This window comes from Coffea eugenioides, unplaced genomic scaffold (assembly GCF_003713205.1).
Source record: "Coffea eugenioides isolate CCC68of unplaced genomic scaffold, Ceug_1.0 ScVebR1_1272;HRSCAF=2094, whole genome shotgun sequence".
Classification (NCBI taxonomy): Eukaryota; Viridiplantae; Streptophyta; class Magnoliopsida; order Gentianales; family Rubiaceae; genus Coffea; species Coffea eugenioides.
In genome coordinates, this window is record NW_020861661.1 from 1 (window position 1) to 17,228 (window position 17,228).

General features: G+C 45.5%; 2 protein-coding genes across 2 annotated transcripts; both read left to right on the forward strand.

The window, feature by feature from the left end:
• The first annotated feature begins 55 nt into the window (after positions 1-55).
• Positions 56-5,362, forward strand: LOC113755178. Its single transcript, XM_027299237.1, has 3 exons — positions 56-552; positions 684-1,843; positions 1,893-5,362. The coding sequence occupies exons 1-3, from the start codon at positions 56-58 to the stop codon at positions 5,360-5,362; spliced, it is 5,127 nt and encodes a 1,708-aa protein (XP_027155038.1).
• Positions 5,363-14,939: 9,577 nt separating this feature from the next.
• LOC113755179 (PLASMODESMATA CALLOSE-BINDING PROTEIN 5-like) lies at positions 14,940-16,982 on the forward strand. Its single transcript, XM_027299239.1, has 3 exons — positions 14,940-15,594; positions 15,708-15,735; positions 16,482-16,982. The coding sequence occupies exons 1-3, from the start codon at positions 15,246-15,248 to the stop codon at positions 16,636-16,638; spliced, it is 534 nt and encodes a 177-aa protein (XP_027155040.1). The 5' UTR covers positions 14,940-15,245; the 3' UTR covers positions 16,639-16,982.
• Positions 16,983-17,228: the final 246 nt, after the last annotated feature.

The window sequence follows — 17,228 nt, forward strand, 5'->3', positions numbered from 1 at the left end:
TGAGGAACATGGGTCCCAAAGGACCCAGCCTAACAATGAAGAGGCCATCGCCAAGATGGCCGAGTTTGTCACGGACAACCCCAACATCTTTGAGGAATTAGGAAGGTACCTCAAGAGGCAGGGAAAAGAAAAAGCCGAGTCTTCCAAGAGGAGACCGACGAAGTCCCCTGAAGTGCCCTCAGGCGAGGACTCCGAAGATGGGCGTCTATCTCGGAGCACCTCCAGGCGAGCCTCATCCAAGGCAACCTCCAAGATTGCCTCCATCTCCCGAGCGTTTTCTCGGGGACTACTGGGAAAACGAGCCGAGGACCCACCTCGGCGTCCCGGAGGCCTAGCTTCTGATTACATGAGGGCTCCGCCCTTCACTGATGACATCAACGGGGAAATGGTGCCCCCGAACTTTAAGCTTCCAAATTTGCACACCTATGACGGCCGAGGTGACCCCGAGGATCACCTCCGCGCCTTCATCTCCGCATTCCGACTCTACTGCGTCCCCGACGCCGTGATCTGTCGGGCTTTCCCCATCTTCTTGCACGGGACCGCCCGGAAGTGGTTCTGGAGTTTAGAACCGGGGAGCATTTCCTCCCTGGATGAGCTGATAGCTGATAGACCGGTTCATCCACCGCTTTGTGTCGTCTCGACCAATAACAAAGACTTCAGCTTACCTCTTGAACCTGCAACAGGGTCAGGGCGAGTCACCTGCAAAGGTTCAACGAGGAGAATGTACAGATACCTGACCAGAACGAGCAAGTAACTATTGCTGCCTTCACCAACGGATTAGTAGCAGGGATCTTTAACACCGAAATCCATCGGCAGTACCCCCGTACACTCCGGGAGCTCTGGGAAAGAGTGGACCAGGGAATCCGAAGTGAAGATGTAAATCGCATGAAGCGAGAAGCCCAAGCATCTCGTACGGGGCAAGATCCCCGGAGGAGGAAAGACACTGGCCGAGGTGAACCAGGCTCAAGTGGCACTTCAAACCAACCCCGAGACCGCCGAAGTGTCTTCGACCGGATCGTGAAAGGCAGATCGTCCACCTCGGACGCCGAGCTGACGCCCCTCAATTCGAGCCGGACCCACGTCCTGGCTGTGATGAGGCAGAATCACCTCGGTCGCAACCCTCCCGAAATTCCGGGGAGGAGAGATAAGAGGAACTCGAACCTCTACTGTGCCTACCACCGTGATGTAGGGCACGAGACTGAAGACTGCAATGACCTGAAGCGGGAAATCGAAAATTTGATCCGGCAGGGATACCTGAAGCAATTCGTCCGCAAGGATGGAGGCTTCAACCGAAGCGTCTCCCACCGGGAGAACCGAGGCCCCCGCCGAGACGACCGACGGGACACGAACATGCATTGCCGAGGTCCCGAAGACCGTAGGGAGGACAAGCAGCCCCCACGCGATGGCTCACCGGGCTACGGCCCCAACATCGCAGGGGTGATCAACACCATCGCGGGAGGACCAACGGGAGGAGACAGCCAGAACTCCCGGAAGCGGACCTACCGCCAGGCCGAGATGGAGGTGGCCGAGCCGAGCTCTCGGCTGTCCGAGGTCATCACCTACGGTCCCGCTGACCCCGTTCCTGCGGCCTCCAGCAATCATGAAGCTCTTGTGATTGAAGTCCTCACCAACAACTACGTAGTCAAAAAGGTCTACGTAGACCCCGGAAGCTCGGTAGACGTCTTGTACTACCGGACTTTCGAAAGTTTGAAGCTGACCAAGGGAGCAACTCACTCCTGTCAGAACTCCCCTCGTGGGATTCGGGGGACACGTCGTCCACCCGGAAGGCATGTTGACCCTGGTGGTAACAATCGGGCGTCATCCACGCTGCCGAACTGTGCCTGTCAGTTTTGCAGTGGTCAAAGCAGACTCCCCCTACAATATGCTGATAGGCCGGCCCACGCTCAATGCCTTGAGAGCCGTATACTCCACCTACCACCTGAGCTTTAAATTCCCAACATCTGCGGGGGTGGCCGAGGTAAGCAGCGATGTGGGCGCCGCCCGGGAGTGCTACCTCGCCACCATTCAAGCAGCAGTCACCCCCCGGCCCTCACCGAGGTCAGAAGAAAAGAGGCCAGCGGTCCTCTCCATAGACTGCATCGACCCTCAGAAGGCAGAAGAGCCCAACAGGCTGGAGCCAGGGGATGAAGTGGAACTGGTGGTAGTGGATGAAGCGAAACCTGACCAAGTGGTCCAGGTAGGGGCGGGACTCCCCCCACCCCTGAAAGAAGAAATGATTTCCCTGATCAAAGACCACCGAGACGTCTTCGCGTGGTCCGCGGATGAAGTGGTCGGAGTGCCACCCGAGCTCATGACTCACCAACTCAACGTTGACCCGCAGGCCCGACCTGTGCGACAGAAACGAAGGCACTTCGGCCCCGAACGTAGCCAAGCCATATCGGATGAGGTCGACAAGCTCTTGCCGGCCAAGATGATCCACGAGGTCCAATATCCCACCTGGCTGTCCAATCCAGTCATGGTAAAAAAGGACACCGGGGGATGGAGAATGTGTGTTGACTTCACCGACCTCAACAAGGCCTGCCCCAAAGATTGCTATCCTTTGCCAAGGATAGACGCCCTCGTCGACGCGGCGATGGGGTATGAAATCCTCTGCTTCCTAGATGCCTTCAAAGGGTATCATCAAATAGGAATGAGTGAGGAGGACCAAGAGAAAACGGCGTTCTACACCGACCGGGGTACTTATTGTTACACTACCATGCCCTTCGGGCTAAAGAACGCCGGGGCGACCTACCAAAGGCTGATCAACCGACTCTTCCAGAATCAGATCGGTCGCAATGTGGAGGCCTATGTGGATGACATCCTCGTTAAAAGCCTCACCACTTCATCCTTTCTGTCAGACGTGAGGGAAGTCTTTGGTGTCCTGCGAGACTCGAGGATGAAGCTGAATCCCAAGAAGTGCGTCTTCGGCGTCACCTCGGGAAAATTCTTGGGGTATCTGGTTTCCCACCGGGGAATCGAGGCCAACCCCGACAAGGTGAAAGCCATTCATGACATGTCTCCACCCCGGAACATCCGAGAAGTCCAACGGCTGAATGGACGCCTGGCCGCGCTGAATCGCTTCCTGTCCCAATCAGCTGAGAAAGCTCTGCCTTTCTTTAAGGTGCTGAAAAATGCTGACCAGTTCGCCTGGACTGAGGAGTGTCAGGCTGCTTTCGACCAGCTGAAGCAGTACTTGCATCACCTACCAACTCTCGCTTCACCTCGGCCCGAGGAGAAGCTCTACCTCTACCTCTCCGCAGCCGACGAGGCTGTCAGCGCTGTGCTCATCCGAGATGAGGGCACCCAAGTGCCGGTCTACTACGTCAGCCGAGCCCTCCGCGGGCCGGAGACCCGATACACGCAAGTGGAAAAACTTGTGCTGGGGCTCGTCCACGCAGCTCGGCGGTTGAAACCCTACTTCTTAGCCCATCCCATCTCGGTCAGGACCGACCAGCCCATTCGGCAAATATTGGTGCGACCCGAAGCTTCTGGTCGCCTCACCAAGTGGGCTGTCGAATTGGGAGAATATGACTTGTCCTACGAGCCACGCACCGCCATAAAAGCTCAAGCTTTAGCTGACTTCCTTGCTGAGCTCACCTTCACGGAAGGTCCGGAGTCCACTTCAGCCTTACCCGAGGTGTCCACCTCATCCCTGTGGACATTGTATGTCGATGGATCCTCTAATGGAGACGGCTGCGGAGCCGGACTGCTCCTGGAAGGACCTCAGGGGGAGGTTTGCTCTTACGCCCTCCGCTTTGACTTCCCGGCCACCAACAATGAAGCCGAGTACGAGGCTCTAATCGCTGGACTCCAGCTAGCCCGCAAGCTCGGCGCCCAGCAAATCCATGTCCGCAGTGACTCCCAGCTCGTGGTACGCCAAGTTATTGGTGAGTACGAGGCCAAGGATGAGACCATGCAACGGTACCTCTCCAAAGTTCACCAACTCACCTCGTACTTCAAGTCATTCGAAATCCAAAGGATCCCTCGGTCCCAGAATAAGCGAGCCGACGCCTTATCCCGGCTGGCTTCCACTTCATTCTCTGACCTCAACAAAACCGTCTTGGTGGAGGTCCTGAGTGAACCAGGGTACGTGGAAGAGGTGGCCTGCCCCGTGCACTCTGAAGAAACTTGGATGACCCCGTTCATCCTTTTCTTAGGTCAAGGAGTCCTTCCCGAAGACCGAGCTGAAGCAAGGAAGATACAACGCAAAGCCCCTCGGTATGCGCTCCGCGAGGGAGAACTATATAAGCGCTCCTACCTCGGCCCATGGTTGAGGTGTGTCACCCCCGAGGCAGGACGCGAGGTCCTCCACGAGATCCACGAGGGCCTATGTGGGGCTCACATCGGCCACAGGATGCTGGCTAAGAAGGCTATGCTCCTGGGATATTTTTGGCCCTCACTTCGGCAAGACTCTCAGGACCTCGTTCTCGGCTGCCCTTCCTGCCAAGTCCACGCACCCGAGCACCACCAGCCTTCAAATTTCATGGTCCCCATCACTTCACCCTGGCCGTTTGAGCAATGGGGGACAGACATCATAGGTCCCTTCCCCAAAGCCGTCGGGGGTTATACTTTCTTAGTAACCGCTGTGGATTACTTCACCAAGTGGGTCGAGGCCGAGCCACTTCGGACCATCTCAGGGCTGGCCATTCAAAAATTCTTTTGGAAGTGCATTATCTGCCGCTTCGGCATACCTCAGATCATCATTTCGGACAATGGGAGACAGTTTGCCGAGAACCCATTCAAGACTTGGTGCGAGAACCTCGGCATCAAACAACACTTCACTTCGGTAGGCCACCCTCAGGCCAATGGTCAAGCAGAGAACTTCAACCGAACTCTCCTGCATGGTCTCAAGACCCGACTACACCAAGCTGGGTCATCTTGGGTGGAGGAACTCCCCAGTGTCCTGTGGTCGTATCGAACCACGCCGAGGTCAGCGACGCAAGAGACCCCATTCTCCCTGACCTACGGCGCCGAGGCGGTCATCCCGGCTGAGATCCTTACCCCCAGCCCTCGGCTGGCAGCCTATGCCGCCGAGGTGAACGACGAAGAGAGGCAGCTGGACCTCGACCTCGTCGAAGAACGAAGGAACCTCGCCTCAGCCCGGATAGCTTCTTACAAGAACACACTGGCACACTACTACAATGCCCGCGTAAAACATCGTAGATTCCAACCTGGAGACTTGGTTCTGAGAAAAAACTCGATCAGCCGAGCTGAGCCCCAAGGCAAACTGTGTCCGAAATGGGAAGGCCCCTACCGGGTTGTCGAGTCTAATCTTAAGGGATATTGTAAGTTAAGCTACCGAGATGGCTCATTAGTGCCGAGGTCTTGGCACGCCGAGAACCTCAGATTGTATTATGTTTGAATTTTTAATCAAGTTATGACTTCGGAAATTGTGTTATTCTTCAACATCGGTATTACGCTATCAAAAAATAAGGGGGACAAGCAAGGGATGAAGTCAAAGCAAAGCAAGAAATTAAAGAGCTGAGATGAGAAGAAACAGACTTTCATTCAACAGAGGTGTTACAAAAAATACAAAGCCGAGGTCTGAGTGCTGCTCAACACTTCACCTCGGCCACCCCCTTAGAGCCTACGAGCCTAAACCCCCGTATCGGCTGCATCCCCGGTCTTGGCTCCCTCCCGGGGATCCTTTTCTTCGGCCTCCTTTCCGCCGGAGTGAAGTTCATCTCCATGCTCTTTGCCGACGTCTCCTTCGACGTCGTCCCCTCCGGCTTCGTCTCCCTCAGCGTCCTCTCCTCCAGCTTCTTCCACTTCCACCTCCTCGAACACTTCGTCGAGTTCGGACAACCACTTGTTGAACTCGACCTGGACTTCGGCCAAGTTCCTTCCCGCCTGGATGCCTTCGGCCATCCGATCGCATAGCTCCTTGGAGTCCTCGTTATAGCTGGTATGGTTTTTCAGAGACTCCAAGACTTCGGAGGGGAGGTGAGCCGCAGCCTCGTCAACGGCCGATGTGAAGCCAAACATGAAGTTAGGCGTAAGTAGTTGGCCGAGGTCCTTGATGAAGGCCTCGGACTTCCGAAAAGCGTCTACGGCCGAGGCTCCGGCACCCTCGAGAGCTTGCTCGTGGGATTTCTTCACCTCGTCCCCCCTCTTCTGCTCCTCTTCGAGGGCCGATCTGAGACTGTTCATAGTAGCCGCGGCCTCCTCATCTCTCACCTCGGCCTCCTTAAGCCGTCTTTCGAGCTCGGCCTTCTCGGACTCGGACACCAACAGTTTTTTCTCCAACTTGGAGATTTGATTTTGCAGCTTGCCGGTGTCCTGTTCCTCGACCAGAGCACAGTAGCGGTGTGCCATCTCGGCCACAAAGGCCGAGGTGGAAGCTGTGGACACCATGAGGCTCTGGACCATCTCAGCCGGAGTTAGTTTCTTCATAAACTCCAAATCCCTTGGCAAAGGGGAGTGCATTACTAGCTCTTGGGCGACCCGAGGATGCTGGCACCTGTCGTTGACAGAAATCTTCCAGTCCGGGCACCAATGCCCGCCGGGGTGCGTCTTGTCGTCTCCGCGAAACACTGGGGGGCTATGGAAACGATTCCATAGCGAGGTCCCCGACACCGGGTTGACTGGAGGCTTCAGCTGCTTGCCTCGGCCAGAAGGAGGTGTGACTGTTGTGACAACTCCAAGGGGAACTCCCTCTGGCACGGACGAGGTGGACCCCGTAGCAGCGGTGGCCGAGCTGCTTTGACCAACCGGGGTGGGAGTGCTCTTGGCCGCCGAGGTCTTGGCAGCCTGCCCTTGCGATTTCTTCTTCGGCGGAGGTGCCGACGTCTCATCAGAGCTCTTCCTCTTCTGCCTTTTGGCCACTTCGGACGAGCCCGATACGACGATGTCGGACAGTTTAGTCACTGCACAAAAAACAAATATTATCATATGTCTTAGCCGAAGTGAAAGCAAAGTTATGAAAGAAAATTACAAGGAATCTTAAGTTTGGTGGAAGTGAAGGGAGCTCTGTCAGGACGGAGCAAAGCTCGGCTGATTCCCCCGTCAACCAGCACGGCTTCGGGGTAGTCCAGACTGTATATCCGAAGTCCCGACCTCATCAGCTTCTGGAAGTCCTCCTCCTTGGCATCCCCAGCGGAAGGATCGGCCTTCGCTTTGATTGGCCTCCACCAGAAACCTCTAGGGAAGTCCACTTCGGACACAAAGAAGAAGTCGCGTTTCCAATTCTTGATCGAGCTGGGAGAACCGACCACCAACTTCGGAATGGCATTGTTCCGGTTGCTGACAAAAAACCATCCCTTGTCTGTCCCGTGCGCCTTAAGGGTATAACATCGGCGGAAGAGGTCGACAGAGGGAGCCACCTCCTGATGTCGGCACAGCATCTCGAACCCTATAATGATGCGGATCGCGTTCGGGGCGAGTTGGGTAATCCTCACGCCGAAGTGACGAAGCAAGTCCCTGAAGAACCTTGACGTGGGCATCCTCAGCCCGGCCTCTAACTGTTGGACATAGATGGCCACTGTGCCCAAGGGGGGCTTTTCGGCTGAGTCATCAGCTCCGGCCGGAATGATCTCGTACCCCGACCGGAAAGGGTACTTGTTCATCACCTTCACGGCCCTATCTCTTCGGATGCGACTTCTAAACTTCGGCATCTTGCCGAAGTCGATGTTGGCTAGGTCCTCGGGAGCGACAGGCTCCAGGGCGTCCTCGTCGTGTGGTGTCTCGACGCCGAGCTCCTCGTTGTAGTCCACCTCGGAACCACCCTCGCTCATCTCGGATGACTCCAACTCCGAGGCTGCCCCACTGGCTCCCGCCTCGGTTGATCCCTTCTCAGAACTCGGGGTCGACCCTTCCGAACTAGATGTCGTCGCTTCTTCCCCAGGATCCGGCCTCACCTCGGTCAGGTGGCTCGGAGTTATGGTCTCTTTGTGGGTCTTAGCCGTTTTGGCCATGGGTGAAAGACGAAATAAGAAAGAAGAAGGGTACTTACTATTGCCTACGGAACTGGACGAAGTGGATGACCTCGGATCTGATCTCGGCTACTACTCCGATCTCGGCTACTATATTGACCTCGGCTACGCTCGCGAACTTTGCGGGTCTCGGATGAAAATGAAAGGTGTGAGAAGTGCGATGAGGGGGACCCCCCCTATTTATAAGGGTTTGGGGAGAATCCGAAGAGGCGGCAAGAATGCGAAAGGACGGCCACGTTCGAATTCAAAACGTCGTGCCTCCCTCTCTCCTCATTAATACCCCGTCCTTTCAGCTGACACCCTCTGCACGAAACGTCCCACTACTTCACGACGCGACGGTTACCAGTGACCACATCCTGTCAACTGACACGTCCACGTGTCGCGTCCCCGCATCTTCCGGGGCAGTTTCGGGACTCCGGCTCTCTACGACTTCGGCACAAGGAAGCCTCGGAACCTCCCTAGCCCGGAGCTCCCGAGGCTTGGGGGGCTTATTGAGGATGCTCACCTCGGCCACCCCGCATGTCCGAGGTGACCTCACCTCGTCCGACATCAGAGCTCACCCGTGCCTCGGGCATATCCCTTAAGCTCGGCCGGATCCCTAGTCTACCGTGTAGGTGACCTCGGCACCTCCACCTCAGCTGCACGCGGATGAGGCAAGTCACCTGACATCATCCGGGAACAGTGCTTTATCTGAAAAGCACTGTCGCACTTAATGACTACTGCAAAGGACTCCTCGTCACCCTGTCCAGGCGGCTACAGTGTCAGAGTCAGGCCCCCTGACAGGGAACAGAGCCGTAATGGCAGGGCATGGGTCCCACCGACATAAGACCTCCGTCCTGCCCTCCACTCTCGCTCTATAAATACCCCACACACTCCAACAAGTAAGCGGACACTGTTCATTTACTCATACTCTAGCATATTTCTCGTTCTCATACTAACTTGATCGTCGGAGTGATCCCAGGGGAGAAGCCCCGCCATTCACTTCGGACAAGGAGGTTGACTTCGGATCCAGGAGTTCACCTCACCTCATCTCAGAGAGGACTGATTCAGGTCGGTTCAGCTACCAACCAAAAATCGCCTCTTCATAAATGGATGGTTGCAGATACTGAGTGATCAAGCCAAGAGAATTTCTCTCTTTACCCTTACAAAAATTGATGATGCTGCAAAGAACAATCCGAGCCCTCGTTTATCACGAAGCCTTGATGAATGCAGAGTTGAATATAATGACATTATTCGGGGTCTAGAACAATTGGAATGGCGTAACCTTAACAGAGGCAACTATGCAGATTTCAACAAGGCTCTTGGTTACGATGAGTTGTCAGTGAGTGCTTGCACAAACGACTTCAGTCAAGATCCTCCGATCCAATCTCCAATCATCATCTATACACAAAATACCAAGGACCTCCTTGATCTCACTTTAGAAGTCTTGAATCTTAACCAATGTAACAAAATTACAGCTTGTATTTGAAGTGGTCATTTAAGGCTCCAATGTAACAAAATTATAGCTTGTACTTGAAGTGGTCATTAAGGCTACGTCTTTATAATACTAATAATATATGAGAAGCTTTTTTGTTTAATTGTGTGTGTGTATGTGCATTTTTTTTTTTTTTGCCTCTGCTTATTGAACTATACTTGAACCCCAAAATCATGGATCAAATAGTTTTTTTTTTTTTGTATGAAAAAAGTTTGGGTGAGTTTGGTTTCGATCACCACCATAAGTCAGGGACTATAGGTCGCTTACAGAGGACAAATCAGATTGTTGGAATTTAACCCTTTATTTGTTGAATTGATTGTGTCATTCCAAATCGATCCTAAGTTCAACTCGTTCCGAGAAAATCTATAAATTGGAACTTGTATTTGCAACCTTGTGGGCTCAGAATAGAAATACTAATGTATCTATTTACAAACGAAATCCGATCCCTTTATAATTATCAGTGTCTACTTCATATGGTTTCAGATTTATGTAAAACGATGTACGAGCAATATTTCTCCTTTTTTTTTTTTATTTAGTTGGCTTGCAACATAGTAAGAGAATTCACGATTGAACAGTCTATAATGTCATTCCAACTTGAACGTTAGGTTATGTTTCAAATTGCAGTTCCAATCGCCATATATGTCACGACTTACAAACATTGATTTTTCATGGCTTAATCGCAAATTGCCCCCCAATAATAAAAGAACGAATTACTCACAAACAGTCAATCACGGGGGTTAGAGTTTGTGCATATGAGGTGTGGAATGATAGCTTGAAAAAAAAAAAAAAAAAAAAAAGAGGTGTGGAATGATAGTCATGTCCTTGGATGCTATAATAAAAAAACGAATTACTCACAAACCAATCGAGATTTTCTGATTGGTGCCTATTGTGTTCTCGTCTAACATATCTAAAGCACACTTAATCTATCATGTGAATATACACATTAACAACTATTATTCATCTTTACATTTATACATTTGTCTTAATTAATTTTACATTTTTCAAAATTTAATATTTGAACTACATCTTAATGAGTGTTTAGTTAAGTATTGAGAGAACATGTATGAATTTAATAAAATGAGAGATAATTCATTCCCCATCACAGAATAAGCCAGTTCTTTGATCTTAAGCAAGAATATTATGGGTCCTATTACTTGTCAAGGGATATAACAATACCTTTCCTTATGTATATAGCGCCCCAAAAGTTGAAACAATTAGATTGGTGTTTTCATTGACTAGATTTTGAGTGCCCTTGTTAGTGCACGTATATAAATTTCTTCGGGGATAATTTCAAAAACCTCATCGGACACTTCTTATAGTTTTACTTGGCACTCTCGTACTTTAAAAAAATTTACTTACCTCCCTTACTTTAGATTTTTTGTATCATTTACAACTCATTTTAAAATATAATATTAAAAATTCATTTTGGGAGAGAGTACAAGTTCAATTTCAAAGTTGACCCTTTGTTGTCTTACTTTTTATTACCAAAATAGCAGCAATATTATTAACAAATGAAAAGAAAAAAACAAAAAGCATGAAGTTTTATTCTAACTGAACAAACTATAGTGTGCTTTTTAAATATCAAAAGTTAATATTTGAAACTGCATTGAAGTTTTTGCAAGTTATAAAGATAATATTTTCTTTATTAGTAAAGTGTTTTGAGTTAATTTAAGAAGTTTTATAAATCCAATACATATTTTTAAATCTTCTATTTTTTTTTCAAGCTAATTGCTTGGAAAGTAAAAAGATACAACATACTAAAAATTATATAAACTTGTTTGGATTGTTTTTAAGCCAGTACAAAAACGTTTCCTCATGGTTGTAAATTATTGCAAGTTATTCTTAAGAGTATTATAAATCATTCATAATTTTAGGTAATTTAACATTTCTTGTTGGAGGTAAGGACGGGTTGGATGGTACAGCTAAAAAGAGAGCAAGTGAGAGATCCCAGACTTCTCACCTACCCTTATGAAAAAACATTTATTGTTTGAACCAAAGACACAACAACTATTAAAGAGTTTTTAAATCTTGTTATCAACTTTTAAATTTTCATTAAAGAAATATATTGATCAATTAACAAAAATTAAGAAATAAATTTAGTACGTTATGATAATTAAGAAATCACACACAGATGGCAATTTTGGAATGAAATTGTATTTTCTATCTCAAAATGAGTTTTTTAATATTATATTTTGAAATAGATTTCAAATGTTACAAAAGGAGTCAAGTGAGACTTTTTAAAATTTGAAGGTACCAAATGAAATTATTAGAAACCTCAAGGGAGATTTTTGAAATTATCCCATTTGTTCGGCTTGGGAGCTATATCGTCCCCCATCATAGGATGAACCGTTTCTAAGGCAAGAAGATGAATTTCTTTCCAAGAGAAACCAAAAAACACTTGACCATCAAATGTTGGCCTTATTTGGAAGACAAATTTTTTGTCAAGTTTATCTGCTACAAGTTTTTTAAAAACTTTAACTATAATAATCTCAAAAAACTTTTCAAAAATTTTAAACTATGCACTTCAAAATATTAAAAAAAAAAACACACTTCAAAATTTTTTTAAAAAACTTTTACAGTAAACTACAGTAAAATTTTAGACAAATATCCAAAAAACTTACTTGTCAAACATGGCCGTTAATACATCCGCCACAATATGTAGGATCATCAATTTCTTTCTAAGACAAGAAGATTTTCTCTTCCCTCATTCATTGACAAAATTATGGGATTGATTTACTTTCCAAGACAAAGCAAAAATTTTGCTATGCATGAACTGTTTTGCAATTCACATGTCCAAGCACACCACAGCTGCAAGAACAATGGCTGATATCAAAATTTCCTTTCTTCTTGTCTTTTTTGCTACACTTTTCTCCTTTGGCCAACCCCAGTTCACCACTTACCAGCAAATCTGTCAGAAAACAACTGATCGTAATACCTGCATTCAAATCATCGATGCATCCACTTCAGCAAATTTGAAGGCAAATGCAAATGGCTGGCTGCAGATACTAAGTGATCAAGCCAAGACAATTGCTAATCTTACCGTCACAAAAATTGGTGATGCTTTAAAGAACCCTCCTAGCCGTCCTGTCGCAAAAGGTCTTCTTGATTGCCAATTCATTTATAATTTTACAATCATCCCTGATATAGAAAATATAGAGTGGGCTAATCTTAATAGAAGCAACTATCCTGATTATAATACGGCTCTATCATTAACTGAATTGGGAGTGAATAATTGCGAAGATGAATTCATTGATCTCCCCACTCCATCTCCAATAGATGTATTTAACCAGAATGTTAAGCATATCCTTGATATTACGTTAGAGGTCTTGAACCTTAACCAGTGTAACAAAATAAGTGCTTGTACTTGAAGTGGCTAATGAGAAGCTTTCTGTGTCATTATGTTTTTTTTTTTCCTTTTGTTACTGAAGTATTTTATGACCTCCAAATCAAGAATTTCATTGTTGATGTTAATCCTTTTATGTCTTCAATTGAATTTCTTTATACCAAATCACTATGATGTTCCAATCCCATCGTTGGAAAATTATATTGCGCTCAATCGATTTCGAGTTTGGTATTTGCAGGAAAGTGCATGGTTATCTGCTTATATTCTGAAAAAAAGATATTTAATTGATTACTCATATATGCATATATTACTCATGATGAAACCGCCACCTTTAGTACTGTTAAAGAAAATTTCACCTGGTTCCTCAAATAATTCTGATTTCCAATATTACAACCAGAAGGGTGTTTTGTAGTGTTTTGTTCTTTTATTTTTTATTTTTAAAATAAGATTACATGTAACCACAATCATGGATGAAAATTTGCTCCAAAAGTTCAATGGATATCTTCTCCAGCACGATGAGTGTCCATGTCGAGTACATGTTCAGAATGATCCATTTTCTTTCTCAGACGAGAAGATTTTCTCTTGTTCTTTCCTTAATTCTTTCCAAATATTGTAGAATTCATATAATTTCCAAGATAAACAAAATGTTTTCTCTGGCTCCTGCATCGATGCTGAACATATGAAGCTTAATTCTGAAGAGTTTTGATTGGGATGCTTCAGTTGGAAAAGCTCCAGAGAATAGGGCTCAATTCAGAGATTTCAAGATTTGATTCACATTGATTGATCTAAGGTTGGTGGATGATCTAATGTAATGGGGCTTCTTTGACGCCAAACAGGCAAAAAAGAGGGGTGGGGGAAAGAAAAAGGTAAGCAAAAAAGGGTTGCACAAGTTTACGCATTTTGACCAATAATTGGTGCTAGAAGACATTTCAGTGAGAGATGCAATTGAATTCCGAGTATGCAGCCCATGTCTTCATGTAGAAAAGAGCAAATGGAATAAAGTGTAAAGATCTGCCATTCTTGTAGTGCTCTACTAGACTACTACTACTATCAAAGTAGCAATACTGCTTGCTAACCTATTGGCCATGCCCTCCTATTTGCCTTGGAAGAATTGAAATCTGTTTGGTCTAGTACTATTAAATTGTTAAGACCCTGTTAAAGTCTTGTTGGTTCGTCGACAGAAAGAAAGAGGAAGAAAATGGAGGAAATGGCAAGAAGCTATATTGAATTCTGACATGAAAAAGAAATTATATATTGGTATGAAACAATAAATTTTTGTTTACATGCCTAAGCTGTCATTATAATCCTGGATGACAAGTAGGATTAGTCTACATTTTAAGGGCACAAGTGAAACTAGAAACGAATCAACGATTTGTACACTGATGAGATCTCAGAGCCAAAATGGCAAAATCTGGGGTTCCATTTTCGTGAAAACACAAAAGATGAGAAACAAGATATAAAATCCAATCCTGCTCACTTCTCCACCTAAGTAATGAATCATCATTTTTTAAGCAAATGAATCCGGAAAAAGAAAAATCACCGGCCTGTGGGCTTGTGACCGTGTGGGAGTTCAAGGTTTCAAACCTTGCTTCTCACCAATTGCCACAATAAGTGGCTATTCTAAAAAATTCGTACAGTGCGTAGTGCATCTGAGTTCGGTGGTTTAGTCCCCACCAATCTCTCGTAGGTCCAACTGGACCTACCCTAAATAGATTAGGATAAAGTAGGATACAAATAAAGTGATGATGACAAAAAAAAAAAAGAATCCTAAAAAAGAAAAAACCCTTTTCTTTTTCCCTTTCCTAGTGCAAATATTTACTACCTAGAAAGCAAAGAAAATAAAAGGAAGAAGAAGAAGAAGAATCTTGATTCTTTTGATTGAAGAAAGACGAAAATAAAAAGGAGAAAATAAAAAAAATGAAAAGGAATATACACCATTTCCAATTGAAATGAAGAACCATAACGTATACAAAATCACTTAGTACCATAACACACAAAAACAGAATTAGAAAATTCCACATTGGACTGCACTACCCCACTTTTACTCGTTTTTACTGCTTTCTAGTGAATCAACTGGACAGCCATACATAAATTTCTATCACTTTCATTTCCTAGATCTTTGCTAAATGTTTTTTTAAAAAATTTTTTTGTCCTTTTCCCATTTTCTGTACAAGAAACCTCTGCTAGATACTACACCAGCAGCAGTTCTGCTCTTCCTCTCCCCAGTCGTCACACCTCCAACACTACAAACCAAATCTAACGGTCACATTTCCGGTCCTCACTACTCAGTCCCGACACTGAACCATCAAGCTGCCATCAAACCTACATAACTCCCACCAAACCAAACATTAAACTTCCCAAAATCTGTTAGTACTGCTAAGTCATTTACAGAAAACCGTTTCCTTATAACGGCTCCTGAGTTTTCTCTTCCACTTCTTCCATTAAATCTACAACTGATTTTCTTCACCTTTTCTGTAGTACCAAATAACAAAAGACTATGGCTCTTGCTCTTGAATTGCTTTACTTTGCTGCTCTCAGTTTTATCACCTCCGCCACCATTTGTGCCGCCCAGAATGGTGGCGATTCTTCCAGTGGGGCAGCTGTGGAACTGTGGTGTGTTGCCAAGAATAACGCGGAGGATGCCGCCCTTCAGAACGCGCTAGATTGGGCATGTGGGCAAGGTGGGGCAGACTGTTCCGCGATCCAGCAAGGAGGGCCCTGCTATGATTCCTCAGATATTCAGAAAACAGCCTCTTTTGCCTTCAATGATTATTTTCTCAAGCATGGCTTAACTCAAGATAGCTGTAATTTTGATAATACTGCTGCTCTAACTTCTCTCAACCCCAGTAAGATTTCTTCCTTACTTTTTTCTTCTTCTCTTTTTTATGATGTTGGATTCTTGATGGATTTTAAGTGTATTGTATTGATTTTACTAATTTGTTTTTGCTTTTTTTTTCAGGTCATGGTAGTTGCAAATTTCCATCCAGGTAATTAGTGATCTAAATGATGCGACATAAACTTATTACTAGTTATTTTTTAATTGTCTTGTTTGATATTGTTTAAACATGTGGTACTGTACTATCATTTAGCATTAAGATTTGATTCAGTTGTATGATCAGAAGACAGAGGTATGGTAAGATTGAGTGATTAATGATAAAGTAGAAACTGGAAAGTTTGTTGGCCTATTTTCCCCTTCAAAAGTTGCGACATTAAGTAATGATTTTTTGGTCTTTAAGTTGATGATTTGTGCTTCTGGTGAGAAATTATGCCCTGAAAGTACCTGAAACTCTATATGTAATGATCAAGTGGAAGCTTTGTCGGCCGAATTTTCACTTCCAAAGTTACCATACTAAATGATGAGTACTTAATTTTTTGGTACTAGATTATTTATGTTTATGGTGGAAAAAAATTGCAATGAAGTTAAGCTCTGTGTTCACTGCAAAAACACATTTGTGTATCTTTCCTGAAAAGGGAGTTATCATGACTTGTAACCATAGCTACAAGATGGATGAATCACACTACCTTTAGGCAAATCATTTATTTCATATTTGATCACATAATTGCAATATAAAATACTCCTGGAGTCCTTTTCTTTGTATACTGTTCCTCCAAATTGGTGTGTATACAAGTAGTTTGATCAAAATTCTTGTTTGTAATGTGGTTATTGATATTGCCGTTCAAGACTTCTCATGATATTGCAAAGTTAAAAGGCTTGTATGTGCTGTTGAAACAGCAAAACTGCTGGAAGTGGAAACTTTATAGGATCAGTTACTGGAGGACTAGGACCCTCTGCTGCAGATATCAGTAGCAGCAACTCTTTTCTAGAGAGAAGATGGATTTGGAGTTTGGTCATCATTCATTTGGTATACGCAATCATGCGGTCTCTATGAGGGTAAATGCTGATTCTGCACTTCTGCAGATATGAGTAGTGGCAAGTTTCTTGCAGAGAGATGGAAATTGTTAAATCAGTCCTTGCAACTACACTAGTTTTTTAGAGGGTGTAATGTTTATTCTGTTATTTAAACATGCAGTCTAGAAGTGCAACAAGAAAGCTAGTTTTTGTTTAGAATGGCGTTATGATCTTGATCTCTGATCAAGAGTGCTTCCATTATGTTAAATATGATGGAATCACTGCAATCACAAGTGTAAAATCTTTCCATGTTCCTCTTGGTTCAATCATTTTGATTCATTTTGCTGGACTAAATGTTTATCTGAACTGAACTTTCAAGTGCAATGCCCGAGTTTGTCATTGCCGTGGATCTGAATTCACTGCTCATTACACATCACAGAACCTTTTTAAGTTTTATCTGTGGTGCTGCATAAACTCCTGTGTTCCTCTTATAGCAATATATGCACAGGTTAACAAAATTAGAAAAGCTGATCAGCAAAAGATAATGTGAAAAGCTTCATGTACTATTGATGTCAACATAAATATGGTGATCCCATGGGAGAATTGCCTGATCTATAAGTTGATTGTTAT

Bases quoted from the DNA above. Each gene is read 5' to 3' on its own strand.
- LOC113755178 (XM_027299237.1), top strand. From the start codon at position 56: ATGGCCGAGTTTGTCACGGACAACCCCAACATCTTTGAGGAATTAGGA. The intron at 553-683 runs GTTCTGGAGTTT...AACCTGCAACAG, and splicing joins CACGGGACCGCCCGGAAGTG to GGTCAGGGCGAGTCACCTGC. The intron at 1,844-1,892 runs GTCAGTTTTGCA...ATATGCTGATAG, and splicing joins CACGCTGCCGAACTGTGCCT to GCCGGCCCACGCTCAATGCC.
- LOC113755179 (XM_027299239.1), top strand. From the start codon at position 15,246: ATGGCTCTTGCTCTTGAATTGCTTTACTTTGCTGCTCTCAGTTTTATC. The intron at 15,595-15,707 runs GTAAGATTTCTT...TTTTTTTTTCAG, and splicing joins TCTAACTTCTCTCAACCCCA to GTCATGGTAGTTGCAAATTT. The intron at 15,736-16,481 runs GTAATTAGTGAT...CTGTTGAAACAG, and splicing joins AGTTGCAAATTTCCATCCAG to CAAAACTGCTGGAAGTGGAA.